Source organism: Strigops habroptila, chromosome 1 (genome assembly GCF_004027225.2).
Source record: "Strigops habroptila isolate Jane chromosome 1, bStrHab1.2.pri, whole genome shotgun sequence".
Taxonomy (NCBI): Eukaryota; Metazoa; Chordata; class Aves; order Psittaciformes; family Psittacidae; genus Strigops; species Strigops habroptila.
Window position 1 is genome coordinate 63,287,411 of NC_044277.2, and position 24,699 is coordinate 63,312,109.

General features: G+C 38.1%; 1 protein-coding gene across 2 annotated transcripts in view; it reads right to left on the reverse strand.

Moving 5' to 3' along the window:
- The window catches only part of GABBR2 (gamma-aminobutyric acid type B receptor subunit 2), a 455,930-nt gene that overhangs the window by 272,966 nt on the left and 158,265 nt on the right, over positions 1-24,699 (reverse strand). For both annotated transcript variants that reach the window (XM_030507941.1, XM_030507951.1), the window contains one exon: positions 1,466-1,636. In XM_030507941.1, coding sequence (XP_030363801.1) covers positions 1,466-1,636 — 171 coding nt within the window. The remainder of the gene's footprint in view (positions 1-1,465; positions 1,637-24,699) is intronic.

Here is a 24,699-nt window from a genome sequence, read left to right on the forward strand (position 1 = left end):
AGAGAAAGATAAAGCATATCATAGTTTTTGGTGACTTCCTCCTTCAGCATTTGTTTTAAAAACTAATATTCAACATATCTCACGTCAGTTAACCTTGGTGGCAGGAATATTGGTTAGAGACTGCTCGTACAGAATCTTCTTCAAGATTAAGTTTCCCTACTTTTCTTTAGGAATACCTTTAACATTTTTATAAGTCTTAAAACATCACACTTATCACCTATGCCATCTCTTCGAAACCTGTTATCTTGTCATAGAGTGAAATCAGATTGCTATACATGATTTATTCTTGACAAATCGGTTTTGGCTATTGTTTAGCATCTTTTTATCTTCTGGGTGATTCTAAGTAGATTATCTGCTCAAATGTCTTTCCAGGAATTAAATTTAGCTTGACTGGTCTATAATTCCCTTGGTCTTTATGTGTTTTTCGGAAAGACAGACACAAAGGTTTCTTCCTTCCCCCTACGATTCACCTTCTTTTTGTCCTTTAATTCTCAAAGCTCATAAGGGAAGACTCCAAGATTTCTTAAGTACATTATAGCGAATTAATTGTGCCAGACGATTTGAAAATATCTTACTCATCTAAGCAATTGATAACCTGTTCTTACCCCTTTTCACTAGTTTAATTATGCTGGTCTTCAGAACATAGCCATCTTTTTTAGTGAATGCTATAAAAAAATAAAAACCCACCAATAAAAAACAAAATCAAAACATGCAACCAAGAAACTGGTATGCTTCTGTTAGTTAGTCCATCAATTGACAGAGGAGAAAAACTCTTTCCCTTGTCTTGCTCCATTTAATTACTTCCAGGATGTTTTCTTTTAACTACTCCATTGTTAAAAACATGCTTAAAGCACTTGGTCCATACATTATTGCCATTTCTATGACCAAAATGTTCTTCAGGGTCAAACTCAGAAGATTTGGGGGGTGCACAGTATTTGATCTTATCAGTTCTGAGGGCTTTGGTCATTTCTCTCTTGGTAAACTCCTCCAATATTTTCAGCCATAGACTTACCAGATTTTGTTCCTCAATGTTCAGACTGATGCTTATAATATATCAGAGTGCAAAAGGAACATGATGAAATTAGACTCATTCTGTCTTTTAAGGGAACCAATGTCAGGACACAAGCCTGCTTCAAAATCATACATTTCGGAAAGTCAAAGAGCATAAAGGAGCCTTTGCTACAAAAAAACCATGACTTTTTTGCACTTAAGTGCAATGATCTCAGGTGTTAAAAAACAGTCAAGGGAAAGCATGGGTAATTTTTATTATAGACAGTCAAATAAACCCCAGAAGGGAATTAAGCATATTCAGTACAGTGAATGTGACCTAGTAAGACAAAGCCAAACACCACTGAAACAGTGTGTCTGTTTCTTTTTACTTAATTGCCATCAACACAGAAACTAGCTCCTTGGAAGTCTGATATTAGTAGCTTTCTTTGTATAGTGGAAATTATGCAAATCTTACCTCAGAGAACCTTTGTACATCCTGAGTTAAAGTTCCTACTCTCTTCCACTGATAATATTTGAGTAACTTCAAAATTGCTGGATTCACTGCATTATCAGATGGCACTGTCCGGAAGAAATAAGGATATTTTTTCTTATCAGCCAACTCTGGGGTTGTTGCTGCAAATGAGAGCTGAAAAAAAAATGGAACAACAAAAAAAATGAAAGTCACCATAAGTCACCTAGCAGCCAGAAGAAAAACTTTGCTCTTCTCAGTGCAACAAGACACAATCCACACATTATGGTCATGTAGAGAATTTTCATCATCATACAGTTTGGGAGTCCTACCAGCACCATTTATTCATTTACTTTTAAAGGGGTTTTTGAAATATCTTAACCCTATGAACCACCTACTACAAAATTAACCTAGGAGATCTTCAAAGTCAGGAGTGTAAAATCATTTGTTTGAGATCATGCATCTTACACGTAGCACAGAGCAAGAAAGCTCTAAGGCAGCAAAACTCTATGATGAACTTATCATAGAACTTCCTTCTATGTTGTCTTCATAAAAGTTGAGAATAGCTCCAAGGGGATATTCTCAAACTCTTTTTTATATATATATATATATATATCTCTTTAAATTAGAGGGTGAATCTCTAGTAGCACTTTTTCCTATCTTCAGGTAATAAAACTGCTCCAGGTAGCAGAAAAAGAGAAAACAATTATGGCAGCCAAGGCTGTAGCCTTGGGAGCAGTTTACCCGGTTTCCTCCACTGAAGGAGGCTCCAGCGATCTGTGTTATAAAAGGGGACTCAGTGGCTAATTCTACATGTCTGAAAACACCTGAATTTGCACATGGTTTGAGAATGCTTATAATGAAAGAAAAGATACATCTTTCAACACACACACACACAAACACAAAACCAAACAGAAAACTTCACTGAATTCTTCTACCCAAGTTAAAGGCAGTATATCTTTGTCAATGTGTTTCAGGCAGTGTTAGGAAGAGAATGCCTGCATATTCACTTTTTGAAAATGTTCCTGTTCCAAAGACACTTTGTGGTCATTCCGTCCAGTATTTTTTAGGTTGCTAGGAACGTGTTTCTCAAGTGGGTTTTTTTTCAGCCATGGATGGCAGTTGAGGGGTATTTTTGAAGTACTGATTTAATGCAAATTGGTTTGACTGTCAACAAATAATATCCCTAATACAGTTATATTAAGTCTTTCCAACTCAATAGAGAGTCAGAAATGCAGTCAAATTCAAGACTATATAAGTACATCCAACCACAGTATTAACATATACACTATATACATTTTCTTCAATCAAGCATTGAGTATATTTGGGCTACATACCCTTTTTTGAAATTCCAAATAGACAAGTTTAATCTGAAGTAACAGTTCTAAACCTTTCTTCATGTTATAAAGCCTAGATATAGCCTGGCAGAGACAGGACGGTCTGACAGTTTGCTCAGAGAAGTTGTGGCTGCCCCATCCCTGAAGTGCTCAAGGCCAGGTTGGATGGGATTTTGAGAAACCTGGTTTCTGCCATGGCAGGGGTTGGAACTAGATGATCTTTAAGGTCTCTTCGAACTCAAACCATTCTGTGATTCTGTGATTTTAGACTCACGAAGAACATATTGCATTGTTATAACCACTTGAATATAGTTTGTTTTCCTAATTAAAACCCCTGATATCCAAGCAACTTAAAGTGTGCATAACTGGACAGTTTACACTATACAATTGAAAAAGAGGAGATTCTTTCTCTTCCCCAGTCAGCAGCTAGAGAATACTTTTTTAAGACAATCTACTGCCATGTAATTCCAAGGTACAGCATTTTTAGTACAGCAACTGCTCTTTTATTAGATTTTATGAAAATAAATTTTAAAAAAAGTACAATATGAGCTGCTGCGATACTGTCATCTTGATTTTCCAAAACCATACTGACTGGCTCATTTAGAGCTTTATAACATTTAGTATTCAGCAATGAGTTTGCAAAGAGCCAATTTCAAGAGAAAAAGAATGAAGGTCTGCCAGCTAGGCCTAGCCAGCTTTTCTGTCTAGCCTTGTAACGCTTAATGCCATGTGCCTACTGCACAATGAAAGTGGACATATGGACCTCTATCTCTGACTGAAAAAGAAAGAAAATTTGACTTTAGAAACCCAGCATGAAGAAGAATGCCTCTCAGCAGCCTGGTGACTGCAAAGGACTTGCTTTTCAAGTTATTATGGTGTTGGATCGAATGTAATTTGATTGATCCTTAAGAAAAAGAAGGAAGGAGCAATGCTGAAATAACAGTTGTGACAATCAACATCAGCAAGGTTCACCTAACTCAGGTTTACATATTGAACAGTAAATTTTTCTGATCAGAAGTACAAAAAGCCTTATTAATGAGGAGCATCTCTATAGCTGTGAGCTGACTTTAGGATGAAGATCTGTGATATAAGCAAGACAATTCAGATCCATCCTTTGACATTTTAGTAGCTTTAAGTACCTAAATTAGTATTCTAATTGCCCAAATTCCTTGGGAAACAGTGAAGCAAAACCTTACCTCTTCTCATTGATTAAAGAAAGATGAAGAAGCCTCATAACTTAGATTTCTGAGCCATGTAAAGTGAGATGAGATGAATACAGATTTATGCGTAATACTAATGACACCTGAATTGCAAAAGAACATTCCTTATTTTCTTTTTCAAGGAAGGTTTTATTAAAATATAAATGGGAAAATTTCATGCTCAAGCAATTCTTGGAATGTAGAATACGTTCAGAGGCCCTTCTTTCAAGTATCACATATACCATGGTTGATCTCGTTCTGCATCACTTTGCCATCTTAATAAGAAACTCATGAGAGACAGACAGATAACCTTATGTTATGTCAGTCCTTGGGTTTTTTTTTTTTTTTGTTTGTTTGGTTTTTCTCCTTCTTTCTCACAGAAGTTAAGTAATTGAAAACATTTAACTTTTCACAAAATCGTCCCTATGAAAGTTTGGAGACATGCAATGAACTTAACCAAACAATCATCAGCACTCAGTATTCTGCTTTGACAGCAACAAAGAGGGAAAAGAAAGAGCTCAGATTTTTAAAAGTGGTAATGAAAGACAAAAAAAAGGTGAGTTTTTTTCAAGTTGATATAAAATGGAGGACACAGTGGACATATATCAGGTAATATCTCATAACTGTGTGTGTGTGCTGTTTGCGTGCATGTATATGCAAACAGGCTCCGTGCATGTGTGTACACAGATCTAGAGAAAAAAAAAAAATCAGTCTATAATATACATATTATAGATATGTATCAGTTTGAATACTGTCAGAAAAACTGAAGCTTTTTCTCGGGTTACCCCTGAGAAATCTTTCTTTAGAACATCTGCTTACAGTTTGATACAATTTGTATAAGCTATGACTCACATAGAGATTTCGGAGATTAAACAGTTTAAAACTTAAATGGAAAATAAGATTTACCATTCAAGTAAGAATATTAACTATAGCACAAAATAAGAACCAAACAGACAAGGTATTGAAAAACAAATGTTTATTTCTTCATAAAAGGTATAATTTAGTAGTTCTGCTGCCTTAACATCACTATTAAGTCTGCTCAAATTATGAAATGAAATATGAAATATTTTAACAGCTAAAATGCACTGTTTCTGACTTTTTAAATTATTCCTATTGCTTGTGTGATGACTATATAGCAGACTTTCATCAGAATGTGTTTTGTCTGCACATGTTAAAGAAAAACGAGAATGTTAATACACACAGTCAGTATGAAAAGAATCAGTGCAAAAAGACTTTCAAGTACTTCACCTGAAGTTCATTTACTTATGCAATGTTTAGTTTACTGTGGCATTCTCCCTGTAATATACCACACAAACCACGCAGAAGCAAAATCACAGCTAACTAGAAAGGTCCATAAATCCCAACCCCACTGAAGTCAGTGCCAGAACTTCCACTAACTTAGAATCCAGATTTCAAGCCTGTTATCTGAGTACCTGGAAATCAGATCTAGTTAGTGAGATTTAACTACACTGGTATAATTTTAACTCTGTAAATCATTGTGACATTTTGCAGTATGCCTAGACTCAGATCTGTAGTCTTGCAGATTCTTCTGTTTGAAAGATAAATAGAGGGCTGGCTCAAGAGTGAGCTGAGCAGTTGTGCTTCATTTCTAGAAATGAAGAAGCAGAGCAGAAACACAGCTAATGGCTTTATCCTACCCTGTGAATAGAAAGGAAGCAATGAGTAACAGTTCTGGAATGGGTCCAAAGCAAAATAATTCAGGAAATGGTGTGAAATAGAAAACAACAAAAGATTAAAGGTGACATGGAAAGGACTCAATAGCACTGTGTGTGTATAAGAGTGCCTTATGGTAAAGAATCCTGAATTCATAAAATGTAGGATATTTTTGTACTTAAAAAAAGGAAATTATCCAAAATTGAAAAAGACAGTGAGGCAGATTTTACCTAAAAAAATAAATAAAAAAAAAAAAACCCAAGAAAAAAACCCACCAAAAAAAAAAAAAAAAAACCCAACCAAAAAACCCCCAAAATCCAAAAACCACAAAAAACCAAACAATATTCCACAGAAGCCAAGGAAATTTCTTTAGCTTCATGCTGAGAGTGAAAGTAGAATTTGATAATAGAGAAGACAGGAGAGGAGACAATGTGATAAAACTATTATAAGAAATGCTTCAGCCTAATATGACAGATGGCCAGGTTAAGAAATTTGAACTGGTGGACTTTGCTGAAAAACAAAAATATACAGAAGAATTTTATTAAGGAGGTTTTGGGGCCATGTACATGATTGCATAAATCAAATTTTCTCCAGAAAGATGATACTTTTTGAAACAGAAAAGCATTAATTTTGCTGTAAATCCATAGTTTCATGAAAGGACAGTAGAGAAAGGAACAATTCTGCAAAGGGGTAGTAAAAGCTAGCTCTATAACCCTGTATTATGCTGAAATGAGGTGAGGTAGATTAAACCAAGAACATCGATTTAAAGTGCTTTCAAGTTAAAGCAAGCATGCTCCCGTTTGAGGAAGTAACAGTAAAAGAAAGTCAGTGCAGAAGCAGGAAGGGTTAGGTGATCAGAAAATGGGATGCAATGCTAATGAAATCAACGACAAAGACAAGGAGTTCTGGAAGAGAGGATGGGTATTTAGAAAGCTGAAACAAAATTAGAAAAGGAAGCAACACCATATACAGAGTGTATCTATTCCCTATAGAAGTCCAAGCATTTGGAAGCTGGAAGGCTGAAGGCACTCTGCTGTCTCAAGAACTGTGGAGGGAAGGGAAACCACCAGAAATGGCAAACGGTCTTCTGGTGTTTGGTTGTTTTATTACCTCTAGGAAGCATTTCTATTTAAATTTTCACACTGTAATGATGTACAGAAGTCTGGGAAAAATAAGAAAACAGGACTGTCTCTGAGGTAAACAGTCATCCTCATCTAACGCAACAGGTCTGTTCAGGAGCCACATTTATTTGAGAGGACTGTATTAGCAAAAACCCTTAGCAAACCTGTAGGTCCATAAAACCAGTAGGGCAGGTAACCGCATTCCCCTCATAACGCAGAGTGGCCCGTGGAGCAGGCCAGAGGATTAGAAGCATCTCTCTCCCACCAAACTCCCCAGCAGCTCAAAGGAGGCCCCTGACATCTGGCATAAGGTGCCAGAGCACTAGATTTGTCAATCCCAAACTTTGAATGAAGTGTCACTCTCCCCACTCGCCTCTCTCCAAAGGAGAAGACTGTGAAAAAAAGATACACGCTGCTTGTGGAGTATTATACATTGGGGTGGGGGGGGTGGAGAGAAGCACCTTGAGTAACAGGGTAATCTCCCTTTAATAAAAAGTCATCTGCTGAGACAACTGTTTCATGTTTGCAAGTAGGGAAAATTACGTTACTGAGCACCAGAGAGATTAGTTTTCCTAGGCTTTTGCACTGTGGCTTGTACAAGTATTTTATTAATGATCCATAGAAATTTAAATCTGCCCCTAGTTGCTGCAAAACCAGTCTTGATGGAGAACTTTTTATATAGGGCAGGTATCACCTGTATTTCCTGTACCTTTTCTAGAAAGCTAAATTTTTCTGATAAATCAGCATTGCTAAACAGGATATACACTCCTGATTCAATCAATCAGTGATATGATCTATTATCATTGTAACTAAAGATTTCACGCCACGTATGCTTAGATATGAAGCAATATTTTCTGTGAAAAAGGAAAACGCAAATAATTATTTCCAAAATGAAGGCAAATGTCATAAAGCTCCATAGAAAATACTCTTACAATAGCACAGGATTGCACCCATAGAAACTTGTCATAGAAAAATAACAAGGACAAAACTCAGGAAGATGATAATTTGCAGCAACATGTACTTGCGACACCACACACCATTCCTTTGTGTGCCTTGCCAGGAGCTCTAGTGCTTTGACAAGCCTGTGCCAACAATAACAATACTCGAGAGTGAGCATGTGATGACTTGATGGTCCCAGGAGCTACAAGGACCAAAATGGAAACTAAGGAATAATGAAGACTTAAAAAGATCAGCCTGCTGCAACTCTTGAGACAGCATTAGATGATGTCACATATGAGTTTAACAATATACTCTTAATGCAGAGACAAAGAAGACTGTAGCGTAACAATTAAATTGCATTTTTAACTGCATAGTAATTGATGTTTTGTAATAAATATTAGAAGACACAAAATATAAAGATTCAAGTTAAACATTAATTCACTATTTAAAGATTAACAGTAACTTTACTATACAAGCCAACTTGCCCAGATATGAAGTCAAACTAGCACTGAACTTGATCTTACCACTAGTCAAGTTATGAATAAATTTTATTACAATAATAGTACTTGGAATAAGAAAATAATGATATATAATCCAGAAGAATATTAAAGAGAACCTTAAGAAATACATGATAGCATGTCAAGTGTAGAAGTCATATATTAGACTGCTCCTTCCCATCCCAATGTGCAAAATGTATCATTTGATGGATGATTTAGATAAAAGGGATGTGGAAATAACATTGCAAAGATGGTCGAAAACACCTATGTATTTGGAAAATATTTCAACACAAGAAACTAAATGCAGCAATTTCATTGACAGAGGCACTGCACAGTTCTTCAAAGAGGTTGAAAGCAGCTCACAGTAATAAAGATCAAGAAACAAAGATATGTTTCTTGAGAATTTGCATGCACACCTCCTGGTTATAAGAGTGTCTGTATATAGACAGTAAATGAGCTGGTTCTGAACCAGACCTATGAATCAAGGCGGCAAGCTGTACTCTAATCCCGACTCCTAAATAGCACAGGTAACACACTAACATGAATTGAACAAAAGAAAGAAGGGGGACTAAAGAAGAAAACATTAACAAGAAATTATGCTTTTCTAGCAGTGGTAAATCAGGTACATTTTTACCTGTCATAAACACTCTTAAATATTTACTTGAATGAAAGCTCTGGAGACTCCACCATACCATTCAGAAGATTTTATGGGATTGGACAAACTTCAGTGCTATAACAAATACAACTAATGATCATTAAAAAATGTTCTGTTAACTCTGCATGGGCTTTCGTTATGACACTTGCAAGAGCAAAATGGAAGTCTGGGAGAATGTCTGTGATGGCTCACTAGCTGGTGCATGGGCAGTATGCCTTAACCAAATGGGAACATAAAAATACACATTGTGTTAAGCACACTGGACAAGAATGGATCTCGTGGATGAACATCCCTTTCATCATCCATAACACATTACCCATCTGATTAGAGCTACTGTTCCTTTTAAAAATCAGATGTTTTGCCAAATACTCCTGCCCAATATCATCTGCTGTTACCTTCATTAATTCTGTGTCTGAAATTGCTTCCACTGACTGCCTTTTGGCACCTGGGAGTTTCCAGAAAAAGCACTTCCAGCTGGTCTCAAGGTTGGAAGGCACCCGCCTCCATACTGATGGCATTCCAGTGAATTAATCCAATCACAATAAGACTGATACTCAGCTGCATGCTGCTCTGGAGACATTTCAGGAAGCAATTCTGGCTACTGAATGAATCAATATTTTTGAGAATAGAAACTGGTTTAGATAAAATAAAATCCGTATGAGAAGTACTTCAGCTAAAAAATGTGTGCCTATAGGAACGGAGCATCCAGCCCTGTTTGCTTCCTGCTTGGGTAGCCTGACCAACTCCCAACACGAGTCAGTAGGAACCACAGATGTCTGAATGCAAGAAGTAAAAACCAGGTAACAGTTCAGTCTTTTGGTGTTAAAATGCTCTACTCCCATAAAGTCTGTGAGTTATGTTGAAGAGTAGTGATTGAATTGATCCTCAGATGAGGGTCTTTTATTGTCTTCAAGCAACGGAGAGGATAAACACTAGCTGAAAATTGTAGCAGATGCGCTGGAAAAAAATGAAGAAAATTATCTAGACATTAGTATTACTGCTTCACCTGCCCCTTGGGCTGAAAGATTGAAACATCCACCCATCTGTTCATACCAGCCAGAGCCTACATTTAAGAACTTTTTAGGAAAAAAATAAGTTGAATGAATTCCTAGAACACCATTTTCAGGTGAACAGAAAATAGAACAGTTATTAGTATTCAGAGCAGAATAAAGTTACGTACCAAATCTAAGTCCAAGTAATGGAATCCACTGTAAGTTCTAATACATACTGCCTAACAAACCTAACGCATTCACCTTACTCCTGAGATGTGCCAAGGAAGTATATCATGAAGTTATGGAGAGTGTCCTTCAATTCAATCGCTAACAGTGCAATCAGTAGTTGATAAGAGACTACAATTTATTGTTTCTGTAGGTAGCCAGCTGAACAAGAGGTAGAATCATCTCACACACGTTACCCCATCCAAAAGTAAAAGTTCAGCATTGAGCTCAACTTGATTCTTTCAGTATTAATGGAAAATAAACAACTGCTATCCCCTTTTCATTGCATATTTCTTCTGACCACTCATTTAGAAAAGGTATATCACAGTTTGAATCAGACCTCAAAAAAAAAAAAAAAAAGGTACTTCAGGAATAACTCTGGCAATCATTAATTGCTTTTTCCACTCTCAGAAAATATTTTCAGATCCATGTTGGGCACAAATCATTTACACCTAACACAGGTGTTCTGCTTACTGCTAGAGGTTGACCAGAGCATTGAAATTAAACAAGCAGATCTACAGAAGTTGCTGCAAAATTTGTTTTCATTTCCAAACAGAATAAAAGACAAAATCTTTTGAGCATTTTCATAAATAGAACTGCATTGCAAAAGAGGGATGTATATCATTGTCTGTCACACTCAGTTGCTTAGCATTTGGCTACTGGCCTGGATTATACCAGAATTCAGCTTCAAATCCCAGCTCTGCTTCAGTCGCAGCATTGTTGTTCATCCCAAATCACTCTCCTACATCCCAAATCAAGTCTCCTACATCCCAAATCAAGTCTCCTACACTCCTATACTCTTCCTACCTAGCCTCCTTGTCTCTTGCCTATAACAGATCATCCTCAAAATTTAGTGAAAACCACCAACTTTGTAAAACATTTAACCTTTGATGGCTATATTGCCATTACCCATTAAAAAAAAAATATACATAAAAAAAAAATTCTTTCCAGACCTATTCACAACAGTGTGTTCCTGGCTGGCTGCCCAAAACTATTATCATTCTATAAGTATTGTTTGTTTGTCAGACTTCATCCAGCTAACACATGTTAAAACTACAGCTGTTCTGTCTACATTTGGATTTCAAATATCTATTTTATTATTTTCCTCCCCTTTAAATGATGAAAAGGAGTGAAAAACTTCCCCAATACAAAGATACCTTAATTGTGCAATATGGGGGTGTCTTGTTCTTGTGAGCAAATGAACCCTACACTCTACTGGAAATGGGAAGAGCGACCATTGGTGAGATTTAAGACTAGAATTCCACAGATCTTCTGTGGAGTGTAGACCCTAATAGCATACATTCCCAATAGTCACAATTCTGTCCCATTTTTCATTTCTTTTATTGGAAATATGGCATCTAAAGAAATAAAGCACACCATGTTCACTCACGGTTTAATGAAATCCTTCGAGAAAAACTTTTTGCACAGCCCCAAGTCATGAATTAGTGGTTGGTTTATTTCTTCATCCTCTGCCTTCAAACCTAAGCAAGAAATCCTGGATTTTTCAAGCCAAAACAGGTGGCATCATCACTATTCAATGTAGTGATACATAAAGAAGCTGTTTACTCTACACGAAGTAGCACAGCAGAGAGATGCCTTATCAGGCCCTGAAAGCAATATGCCAGCACTAATTCTGCACTCTGCCTGGCCTAATTTGGTTTTTCTTTCAGCTCTGTAACTTTTCTGATACCTCAGCACTGCATGCCGCAGTCACACCCCACCAGAAGTGTTTAGAGTAGTCCAACATCAGCCACCTGGAACTGTACCTTCTCTAATAATGGATAAAGAGGGGTTATGCTACCGAAATCAACAGCTTGCTGAAGGGCTGAGAATGAAATAAAAAAATCATGGAACTTTCTTTGCCGACAGTCGTTGACAGCAAAACAAGTACTGCTTGCCCAGCAGCAAGGACAACTTGAGTTACATTGCCACTTTACAACCTTCAGCAAAAATGCCAATCATAATTATGATTACAATATATTTGACATTAAAATGTCAAATGTGTTGTTGATCCTCCTCTAAGAAATAACCAAGATCACACATAGTTTATGGTTGTCTTAATCTGCAGTCAATACAGATTTTAACAAGATGCTTTAGACAGAAAACTATGTGTACAAAATCTTTCAGTAATGTATGCAATTAGAAATGTTCATGCAGGTATATTCAGACAACCTAAGTCACAAAACTATTTGTCAACTTAGAGCTGTATTCTGTGGTTTCCAAACTATAAGTGGTTGTAAAAATGTCTTATGAGGTGTTTTAATCTATTTTTATAAAATAAAAAATGGCTCACAGTCTTGGTCTGAGTACAGTTACAAAGCAAAAATCCCCTCCTGAATGTCACTGAGGAAGTGGAAGAAAGTTTGAGTGTTTCCTCCCAGTGCCGATAGCCTCCAGGACATCAGCTAATTGTTGCCTGAGTAACCTTCAATGTGTTTTTGTCAATACCTATGCCTTGCAGGTCACTTCAGCAGTTAGTATTAATTTAATAAGTGTTTCTTTATGTCTGCATTTGATTTTAAGTACAGTACTTGCCCCTGGTCTTAGAATGCATGCTCAGTAGATAGCATTATCTACACCATTTAAGATTACACACACTTCAATTAGATCTCTCAACCATTTCTCCTTAGTTGCTGCCATCATCCTAGTTCCTGCAGGCTAAAAGCTGAATGTTTTCTCTAGACCTTGTTATCCTTTTTGTCACTTACTCCATAAAACTGTTCACCATAATTCCACCTATTCCTGAAAACAGTCCTTATCAATCTGCTTTTCTTACAATATTTTCCATAACTTACACCAATCCAGGTGAGAGAAAAACTGAACTAAATCACTCCACATGCATATATAGTAATAAAGCCAACGTAGTCTTAATTTTTCACATACAAAGAATATCTTTGTGCTTGATCTTTGTAATGGAGCCAGGAAAGTGCTTAAGAATATACTTCCATATTAAATATTTCAAGAGTTATATTGATTTGAGAGAAGGAACTCATATATGAAAATGCCGCACATGCATTAGAGTTTGGTAGTGCTTATTAGTTTTGGAAGGCTAGTTTAAATATCATCTTTCCTAATTCAATCTCATGTAATTCATTATTTACTACTCACTTCTCATGTGCAGTGATTAAGCTATAATTTTTAAAGTCACTTGCCTCTTCTCAACGCTCTCATATGCAATCCAGTGGTTTCTGAATTGCCATTTATTTTTATACAATATTTTGGACCAAACTGTCATCACATTGGTGTTTTTTTTTTTTTTTTTTCCTTTTGGCCTCTTTTTTTTTTTTTCTTTTGTTGTTTTTTAACCATATATCTTCTGGCTTTGTCTACTTGGCTTTAACAGTTTACTGACATTGGCTTCTGTTATTTTGGGTACTGCTGAGGAGTCCTGGTCTTTTTCAGATACTCCTGGACATATTCCTGACAAATGTGAACAAGTCTCCTATTTTTACTGCCTCTATGTGGGACCAACTCATAATGGGACAAACAGCAGGGCGAATGGAAAGCATCTTTGACAAAGGTGACCAGTGTGATTCCAGATTGGAAAATATAAACTGTTAGTATTCAGCTAAAGATTTCAGAAATTACATTGGTGATCTAGATGACTTTTCCTGACTATACTCTACTCCATGCTAACAAACTTTCACTATGAATTCTGAAGTACCTCCCACAGTTAAAATAATGTCAGCTTTCAGAAGAATACATATCAAGACATGTACTAGCAACCTATATTAATGTACTGTGCATCTGAGTGATAAAGTAAGATTAATTATATTCATTGCCTTTTTTACAAGCAGGTTATTCAGAAATTCTCTGAAGTAGAACAGTTAAGTTTGTTAATGAACAGCAAATTTTTTAAGTTCTCCCCCCTCCCCTCCTTTAAACTTACCTACTGAAAAGAACTATGCCTTTGAGAATTGAGATGCCTGGTGTATTTGATTATTTATACAGTAAGAAAAAATAATGTAAACCACAAGTAAGAGACCACCTTTCTGACTGAGCAGTAGAAAAAAAAGGTACTTTTCCTAATGTGTGTATGGTATCTTTGCAGCAAGTTCACAAAGTCCTAGAAATTGATAGGGCATTCTTTTCTTTTCTTAATTTGGTTATCATCAGACTCATCCAGTTTACTATCCATAAGTTACTGGAATTTCCAGCTTTTGTTTCTGCCATAGCAATAGTTTATTTATACCTCAACTACCTGGACTCCTGATTTTCAACTTGTACAGAGATTCAGATTACTCTGAGCAGAAAAGCACCTCCCAGAGTACAGATAAGGAGTGATCAGAACGCGGCCAGCTTGAATTCAACCTCTTGACCCATTCTAAAACAGGGCTCTGAAGATAAAAATCAGGGAGGAAATCCTGACAGGAAATAAGCAACACCGCAAGAACTGGATAAGAGACCGTGAGATAGATGGAAAAATAGCAAGAGAGAACAAAAGAGGTGCTGTTCAGAGCACTGAAAAAGGAAGACACACTGTAGGAAAAAACAGATGAATAGACCAAAAAGAAACATGGACTGACACCATGTACAGATGCAGTGAACAGGAGGAATCTTGGCCTTATTTATAATCTGCCGAAAGCCTGGCTTTGTGAGTACTTGGGCTGATATATGCAAACACAGGTATCTAACTAGCTGCATGATTACATGTCCACATGTTCAATGAAGGAATTTCAGAGGTCTACAGCCGCTGAAAAGCCTTGGTCACTTGCACCTCAGAGAACAGTAAGCAAAGGATAGCATATGCTTTCTAAGACAAGATTTTCTTAAGTCTACACAAGAAATTTTACCTGCCAGTATATTTACAGCAGTGTAAAGATTCAAGTTTGATGTGATTTATATTGGTACATCATAACTTGTATTGACTTGCCTGGAATAAACCTTAAGGTGAGATGAATCACTCCCTAGAAGCATCTGCTTCTCACTATTGTAGGCACTAATGGAAGACTATAGTGAGAGTATCAGATGCAGCCACCTACACCACACTTGGTTGAACAAACACCATAAAAAATATCAGACCTATATAGATATTAAAGTATGTGAAATAGTGAGGCACCTAGAAAACACCTACACCTGGGTCAGGCAATCCCAGGCACAGTTACAGGTTGGGGAAGGAGATTCAGAGCAGCCCTGCAGGGAAGGACTTGGGGGTGTTGGCTGATGAGAAGCTTAACATGAGCTGACAGTGTGCACTTGCAGCCCAGAAAGCCAACCGTATCCTGGGCTGCATCAGAAGAAGCGTGACCAGCAGGTCAAAGGAGGTGATCCTGCCCCTCTACTCTGCTCTTGTGAGACCCCATTTGGAGAATTGTCTACAGTTCTGGTGTCCTCAACGTAAAAAGGACATGAAGCTGTTGGAGCAAGTCCAGAAGAGGGCCATGAGGATGATATGGGGGCTGGAGCACCTCCCGTATGAAGACAGGCTGAGAAAGATGGGGCTGTTCAGCCTGGAGAAGAGAAGGCTGCGTGGAGACCTCATAGCAACCTTCCAGTATCTGAAGGGGGCCTATAAGGATGCTGGAGAGGGACTCTTCATCAGGGACTGTAGCGATAGGACAAGGGTTAATGGCTTCAAACTTAAACAGGTGAAGTTCAGGTTAGATATAAGGAAGAAATTCTTTACTGTGAGGGTGGTGAGGCACTGGAACAGGTTGCCCAAAGACGTGGTAAATGCTCCATTCCTGGCAATGTTCAAGGTCATGTTGGACAGGGCCTCGAACAACCTGGTCTATGGGAGGTGTCCCTGCAGGGGGATGGAACTTCGACGATCTTAAGGCCCTATCCAACCCTATCTATTCTATGATTCTTTGACACTTCCGCCTCTTAACCCCTGTGGATTTTTAGGTATTTGACCTCTTTAAAAGTTTAAACTAAACGGTTAATAAAACTGATGGTACCTTAATTCTTCAAAAATCATATTAAAAGGACAGATTACTGGACAGATATTAGAATAGAATAGTTTGGGTTGGAAGGAACCTTCAAAGCCCATCTAGTCCAACCCCCCCTGCAATGAGCAGGAACATCTTCAACTAGATCAGATTGCCCAGAACCACATCCAGCCTGGCCTTGAATGTCTCCAGGGATGGTGCATCCACCACCTCTCTGGGCAACCTGTGCCAGTGTTTTACCACGCTTATTGTAAATATTTTTTTCTTCACGTCCAGCCTGAATCTCCCCTCTTTTAGTTTAAAACCATTACCCCTCATCCTATCACAACAAGCCCTGCTAAAAAGTCTCTCCCCATCTTTCTTATTGGCCCCTTTTAAGAACTGAAGGGCCACAATAAGGTCTCCCTGAAGCCTTCTCTTCTCCAGGCTGAACAGCCCCAACTCCCTCAGCCTTTCCTCACAGGAGAGGTGCTCCATCCCTCTGACCATTTTTGTGGCCCTCCTCTGGACCCTCTCCAACAGGTCCATATCTTTCCTGTACTGAGCACTCAAGAGCTGGACACAGTACTCCAGGTGAGGTCTCACCAGAGCAGTGTAGATAGATACTGCAACTGAATCCATTTTCAGCTTGGGGAGTCAGGCACAATTACCCCCTACGACAACCAGCTAAATATGGAAGAGAAGCAGATGGATCGAAGGCTTTCTCACTGTTCTTTGCACAAAATTGTGCACCATAGAGATGAAGTTTCCCTGGAGACAGTAGGAGCCACAACCAAAAAACAAAACAGAGTAAAGCCTCAAAAACATATGGTGTGGAAGTGTTTTGAATTAGTGGATCCAGAGAAAAAGAAAAGTATATGTAAGTATTATACTCTCCTCTATGTGGGTCATAAAATTCGTTGATGGTTTCAGGATGTCATTCAAATTGTAGTTGTTTCAAGTCCTTTTGTGTTAAAGTGATGACTACTTTCAAGTTATTAATCAAATGAAAATGGAATGGCCCCACTGCTGATGGAAAGTATTTTTTCTGTATTCAGATAGAGTACATAATAATTCAGAAATTTTGACACTATTACTTATTGATGTTATTGAAAACTCATAAGCTACAGAAAGATCAATGCACATAATTTTCCTATGTTGACAGCCTCTACTACTCACTGCCAGTAAAACCACGTATTTATTCAAGTTCTGAGCCTGCAGGACTCAATTCAGTCTGGTGGCTGGAAGGGAGCTGGTTGGGAGGTGACAGCGGAGGGGAATGACTCCAGAAAAAATACTATAGCTTCCGGGTATTTCTTGGTGCTTGCTTTGGGAAGGTACAGCACTCTTTCACAACAGCTTTTGAAGAGTGAGACACCACTCCAATTTTGAGGGGGTGAGTTTGGGAGCAGACATGTGTCCCCCCTCCATCATATGTCTTCCTACCTCTCCCCTCTCTCCTGCAATACACATTTGCCTTCTTCTTGAGACCCGCAATACAAAGGCACAAAACAGCCGTCCTTTTATCCATGGCAAAACCTCAACTTGCCTCCTCTTGAGCTGCTCTGAAGAGGAAAGAATCAGAAGCTGTTCATGGAGAAGGTGCAGTAGAAAAGCGAGGGTAGATCAAGCAGCCCAGCAACTCAAAGGGCTGGAGAAAATGGTGCCTGCCTTGGCTGACCTGACCCTCACTTCCCTCCACAGTGATACTTCTCCCCAGCTCCTGCCCCACAGCTGCCAACAAACACTGGTCAGTGAAGGAACAGATACCAGAGGGCAGCCTGCCCCCATGTCCCAGCACAGACGCAAGACAGGCAGCCCCCCATGGCACCTCTGCTCCTTGCAGCTTCCATTCAAACCTAGTGCTAGCGGCATGTGCAAGCTGCTGCTGTTGAGCACCACTGGGATTCATAACTGCAGCCTGTTGTGAGATGTGAGCTATGCCTGTTGTTGATACCTGGAAACAAAGTAGTTGTTCATAGTGTCAAACGCTGCCTTCATTCTTATAAAATTGAACTATAAAAAAAATTCCTAAGGATTTTATGCAGTTTAAGATAGATATATATATATATCTTGTAAGGTCTCCCCTGAGCTTTCTCTTCTCCATGCTAAACAATCCCAACTCTCTCAGGCTCTCCTTATATGACAGATGCCCAAATGCCTCCATCCTTTCAGTGGCCCTTTGGCAGACTTGCTCCAGTATGCCCATGTCTCTCTTGTTATGGAAAGCCTAGACCTAGACACACCACTACTCCAGATGTGCTCTAGTCAGGGCTGAGCAGAGGAGAAGACTCACACACTTCTACCGTGACCTAGTGGTAATGCTCTCCCTCAGGCCACCCAGGTGCTGCTGGCCACCTCCGCCACAACGACACTTTGCTGGATCATGTTGATGTCCATCAGGTGCCCTGGGGCCTTTTCTGCAAAGCTGCTTTCCAGCCAAACACCCCCCAGCCTGTACAGGTGATTACCTGGGGTTTCTTCCTTCCCGAGGGCAGGACTCGGCATTTCCCTTTGTTCTGCTTCAGAAAATACTTGCTGGCAAAGATCTCCAGCCTCTCGGCATGCCACAGGCAGCACAACCAATTGATGTACCAACCAATCCTCCTGTTTATGTTATACCTGCAAATCTGCTGAGGGTGTGCCCTGCCCCATCATCCAAGCCATTACTGAAGATGTTAAGCACTATTGGCCCCAGCATCAACCCTTGCAGTCTAAATACTAAATAATATATTTTGAAATTCCTACATGCATACTTGAATTCTAATCTTGTCATCTTCTCAAAATATTCTTGATAAAAATAAATTAAAACAGAAAAATAAAACCAGTGAAAATAAACAGCCATAAAGATGACTTCTAAAACCCACTAAGCTGCAGTTGCAAGTTAAAGCTCTAAAGCAGAATAATATGTATGGTATATGCCTCTATTTTCCTCTTTGCCAACAATTTAATAGAGCAAAAATTCTGTATGGATGATGCCCCTTAGCCCTATTATTCATACACAGTTATACAGATAATACCTTCACTAAATCTAAACTAACAATGTTCAACCTCAATCCTTTGTATTGCTTCTGTATATGCAGTTACTGTGCAGTATTTCAGGCTCAGGTAGCCAGCTTACTGTCTCATTATTTAGATTTAAAAATCAGTGTTATTTGAGTCACACTTAATTCCGATCCATGATTTCACAAATGCAAATTCACAAATCCCGCAAATGTAGTTACTCATTGCTTCTGCACTCAGAAATTGCCATCCAAGAACTGCAGATAAGAGAGTAGCTTTAGATTTCACCTAAGATAATCAGCCATAAATTTGTTATCATTTCACTCCTCTTCATGAAGCTTGAGAGCTGACAGTCTACGGAAATGAATGGGAAAAATCCACACAACGTTCAAATTTATTCATTCAGATTTATTAGATCAGGCTGTCCACAAAGGAAGGCAAACACCTATGCTGGGGTCCACTGTGCCCAAACTACACACTTTGTTTCAAAAAAGCTTAAGAACAGATCAGGGCAATGGCCACACAAAATCAGAACAAAGATATACACTGCTATTACCTTCACCTCTGCACCTGCTCTTTCTAGCTATCTGCTCTTAGCCAACTGTTAGAGATGTTCCCAAAGGAAACTCCCAACCTCCAGAAATTTGTGGCTCACAGATTTCTTTGGATCTTCCTGATATCTTTGTTTAATATGCCTCATGGGTTTATTTATTTTTTCCTTCCATAATTTCTCTAGTTCATCTACTTTTTATTGCAACTTTGGCCTGCATAATATTCCACAGCAAAGAGTTGCACAGCTTAACCATATTTTACTTGAGGAACCATCTTTTCTACTTGTTTTTAACCTGTTTCTTTCATGTTTCATTTTATACTGCATAGTTCTCGCTTAGAAAAGAGGGTGAATAAAATACTGGCTTGGTAAAAGTTTGTCAGATCTCACGACCAACACCATTTCAACTACATGAGCAATACAGTCTGCTCATTATCATAATAAACAATATTTGTATTTAATAAGAAAGTTGGGATTTCAAGATCTGAGTACAGTTGCTTAGCAGTCCAAGGATCAGTAAATACAATTTTGGCAGAGACAGCGAAAATCTTCCTTCTACTAACAAAAAAGTAGATGTTTTGGCCTGTTACAATCCTAGATTAATCAGTAATTTTGTGTATCCCATTGGTAATGTTTAGAGATGTTATCATTATTTACATGCCTTAGACTCCTATATACCAACACGACATATTAAATACTGTAGGACAACTGGCCTATACACTGACCTTTTGTATGCATACAAACTGCTATCTTTAAAGGTTTATGTTTTATTAGTAAGTCTTCTATACTCACTGAGGCTTCCCACACAGAAAACAAGCAGAGGGTGGAAGCTGCTGGCACAGTGCTGCAACTCTGTCAATTCTTAGTTGGAAGCTAAACCTCTAATCCTCAGGCTGCTTTCAACTATACCAAGATAGGAAACAGCACGGAACTCCTCCCAGGATAAGAATTGTATAAGTGGTTCCCTAAAAGCCCATCCCCATCCCCCCAACAATAAATAGAGAGTATGGCCACACTGACAATCCAGCCCCATTCTTTCTTGGAAATGCAAGGACAGATGCAAATTAAAAAAAAAAAAAAAAACAAAACACCAAAAAGAAAAAAAAAAAACCCACATAGAAAAACAACAACAACAAAAAACCCCACAAACAAAAAACAGAAAGAAACCCCAAAAAAAACCCCAAAAACCAACCAAACAACCAAAACCAAAAACTTTTATTTTCATGTAACAAAACTTATCAGCTGATTTACCAGCAAAAATTACTACATGAGCATTCTAAAATTCCTCAGGTTTTATCTTAGTAATTGGATTTCACCAGAGCCAAGCAAACACAGACAAAAGAGATGACAACATGAATCCTGCATTTCAGGGTTTGCAGCTGTTACATACATTGCTGGGAAGGCAGCAATGCTTGCAGCCATCAGGAGTCCTGCAGTTGAGCGTTCCTGGGTGTTACAAGCTCCATCAGGCAGCCTGTGATGCTTCGAGCTGACATTAATCACCTACTTTGGGGTTCACAGCTACCACAAGCAGTTCCAGCAACTTGGCGGTGCTAGCAACAATTAATTTCACTTAGCAACAAATGCTGGCATATGGGTGTTGCTTATAATTTCTAAGGAGCTTTTTGCCAAAGCTATTAGCTTCCACAGTCAGCTGGGGCTATGGTAATGGGAGATTTAAGACATTTTGAGAACATTTCTAACAGCGGTGCCTAACAACAAAGAGTACCTTTGGCTATAGTAACTGTGCATACAAACATTGGTAATATGTTGGCAACTTTCCTAATAATAACCAAGTGCCTGATACTACCTACAGCTGTGGAAGCATTAGTCAGTGCTTCAAATCGCTGGTGCTATGTCAACAACATGTATAGAGTTTAACAAGCAGTTCTTACAACGTCAGGAGACATTCTGCCAGAGCTCTGTGTCGCAGAGAAGTCCCCCAGCAGGGTATATTAGCTCAGGCTCAGCACTGTGTGAATAAAGTCACACAGATTTTGAGCAATGTGAAAATATTGAAAGCTACACCGCCGAGCACGCAGGATGCTGAGAACACAGAAAGAGGCTCTGCTTCTGAATATTTCAATAGGTGTTTAACACAGCCAAGAGTCTGAGTAGAAAATTTTAATTCAGACATCACTGCCATTACTCATGAAGATGTAAATAGATTTTTTTTTTTTAATCTAAATTAAAAATAAAAAGGAAAATGCTTGATACCCCTTTGTGGGTTTGCTCCATCATGTCTTAATAAAGAGAGGTGCAAAGAAAATATTAGGGTGAAATAATTCTCAAAATCAACATACTATGAAAGCCTTATTGCAATTCAACCCCGGAATCCTGTAATACAGAAGGGCATTTTAACATTATTCTACTACAGAGCAGGGAAAAAACCTGCCAAATCTTTCCGTAACTACAAGTTTCACCATATCTGCAAATTCCATAGGACAGTTCTTGAAATTTTTAATTTTATTATTGGCAGAAGACAAACTTGTCTCAAAGTTATAGAATATCTGTGAAATTCTTCACTTGAACTCTTATTAAAAGTGTATTATATTTAATTTCCCTTCCTTTCATTTTGAAAATGTATACTCTACTTGGTTTGCATTTTATACACTATACATTTAAATATGCAATACTAACACAAATGCTTTGAGATGCGTTAAGGTATCTTATAAAATATGTCTATAGATAATTTTGATTTTTTTAAATTTTGGACAGATGACAAAGTACACAATTCTACTGCATAACTGACTGTTTTCAAGTTTCTTTCTTTTTCACAGCTGACTTCTTCATAAGCATAACGGGCAAATCATGCTAAAGCAGTCAGATCATCTTTTTTGGTAGAGAACAGACTTTGTACCTGAAGGAGAAATGAGGGAAGCCACACATCTTGTTTTTAACAAGGCTTTTGACACTACCATATGATATTTTCTAAGGTGGCTAACAGCTATCATAAGCAGACTGAACTACTATTCAATTGGTATACAACTAGACAGAAAACTACAAAAGAAAATTAGCTACAAAAATTTCATAGAATGTCATATGGTTTACTCCAGTTTCACACAGTCTATTCCAGTTCTGCTATCTTATGGGACCAAATGGTGAAATAACATATAAGCTATTACACTTGCAAATGACAGCTAAGAGGAGATCCAAGATATAGAAATGCAGTTGTAGAATTGAAAACAATGGTAAATGAGAGAAACACTCTGGAAAAAATAGGATGAAATGCAATAAGAAGAAATTAAAAACCTTTACACATGTAAAAACAATGAAACCCTCCAAATTATTCAAGTTAAAAAAAAAAACGCTAAACCACAACTTGTTAGTCTTGCACAGGGGAAGAAAAGATCTGAGCACATAAGAGTTTACAAGGTTGAATGTGAATGGACAATGGCATTCTGCAGGGAAAAGGGCATGCTGTTGTGTATGAACAGGAGTGTTATTTGTACTCCAGTGGGAGTGGAGTTTGTCATCTACTGATGATATATGTCAATGCAGTAGCTAAGCCTAAGAATATATTGCTGTTCCGAGTACCAAAAGGAGAGGTCAACCATTTCTTTTGTATTTCTTTCCAGAGGTTATACACAAAATCAACCAAAATCTTGTATCCAGGTGATACAACTACTTCAAAAAGCAACCATTTCAGCTGGTGGCATACAGTCTATATAATCTGCCTACTGCAATATAAAATCAGACCTTGATCATTAAATCCCATTTCAGCAGCTGCAGGATACCACGTAGTAAGAAGAATCTAGAGAACATGTGCTCCAATAACCCAAACCCACAGAATATTCCTTACACACTCTATTAAACTGAAAATTTACCATAATACCCCCATTGAGACAGCAATGATGTGCCACAAACCAAGAGCATAGAAACATCAGAAACACTGCCAATGCTCTTGATCTACATAGAAACAGGAAATTTATTCTGTGAAACTCTTAATGACCTTTTCTAGAGTTGCTGAATCTGGTGGCCCAACAGAGATGAGGCTGCCATAGCTCTGTCTCCCAGGTCTAGCTAGTAGCGAGGCTGAGCAGGTATACAGAGAATACGCACATACATGTATACGTATGCACACATGCACATATACACATGGCCAGCCACAGAGATGAACACAGACAAAACCCAAGCACTCAAAAACACGGACAGCACCAACGGCCTCATCCTGTTTCCCTTTCTGGCTCGTCAGGTTAAAAGTGCTTTAGTGGAAAATATATATATACACACACACATATATATGTATACATACACACACACACACAACAACATGGACTGTGAACATTTTGGCCAGATTTTTGCAGAATATTCTAATGATTGAGGTATTACCAATGTTTTGTATTATGGTGCTAATTGTTTCCTGTTCCTATTAAGAACCCCTTGCCATGACAAAACTGAATTATCTTTTGCATACACATCACACTGGTGGTCTACACCCATAGGTGGCTCAAGCCTCATGTTTGTAGTAGAAAATTTTTGTTATTAGTTTTGAAATGCATGATTTTGCACAATGAATCCTTCCTTATAATTTCTATTGCTTCTTTCAAAAGTGCATGTCTTTCCTCTGGAATTCAGCAAGAATGTTCTCTTCAGCAATACAAAATGTGAGAGCTTTGACAAGAGGGTATGCAACTTCCCCTAAATTGTTGAACAGCCAACACACCGATGGGTTAGGGGGTCTTTGTGAGACAGTGATAGATATAGTTTGAAATTCTTCAGAAGGAGAGCAGTAAACCTGCATATAACATGCTTGTGAGTCCCAACAGTTTTAAAGGAGATGTGTGTCTGTGCGTGAGCAGAGGGAAGAAGGACCAACCAGAAATGAAGTATGTTGGACAAACTTATTGATATTCATTGTTATTGTGGAGGAAGTGTAATTTATTGGGATGTTCCGAGCAATATTCCGGTTTGGGGGATATTCTGATTTATACTTCTTTGTATTTACTACAGGGCATAAATACAGCAATGGTTTGGTGTGATTGATGTGCCCTTTTATCTTATATTTATCTTCTATAAAGAAGTTTACAGAATATTTAACTTTGTTAATATGCATTTAATCATGTTGCTAGGTAAGAGTCATTGATTTTACCTGATTAAAAAAAATGGTTTTTTTATCCCTCAATTTAGTTGAAACGGATTTTATAGAAATACTGCACATTTTTACTGTTGGAGGTA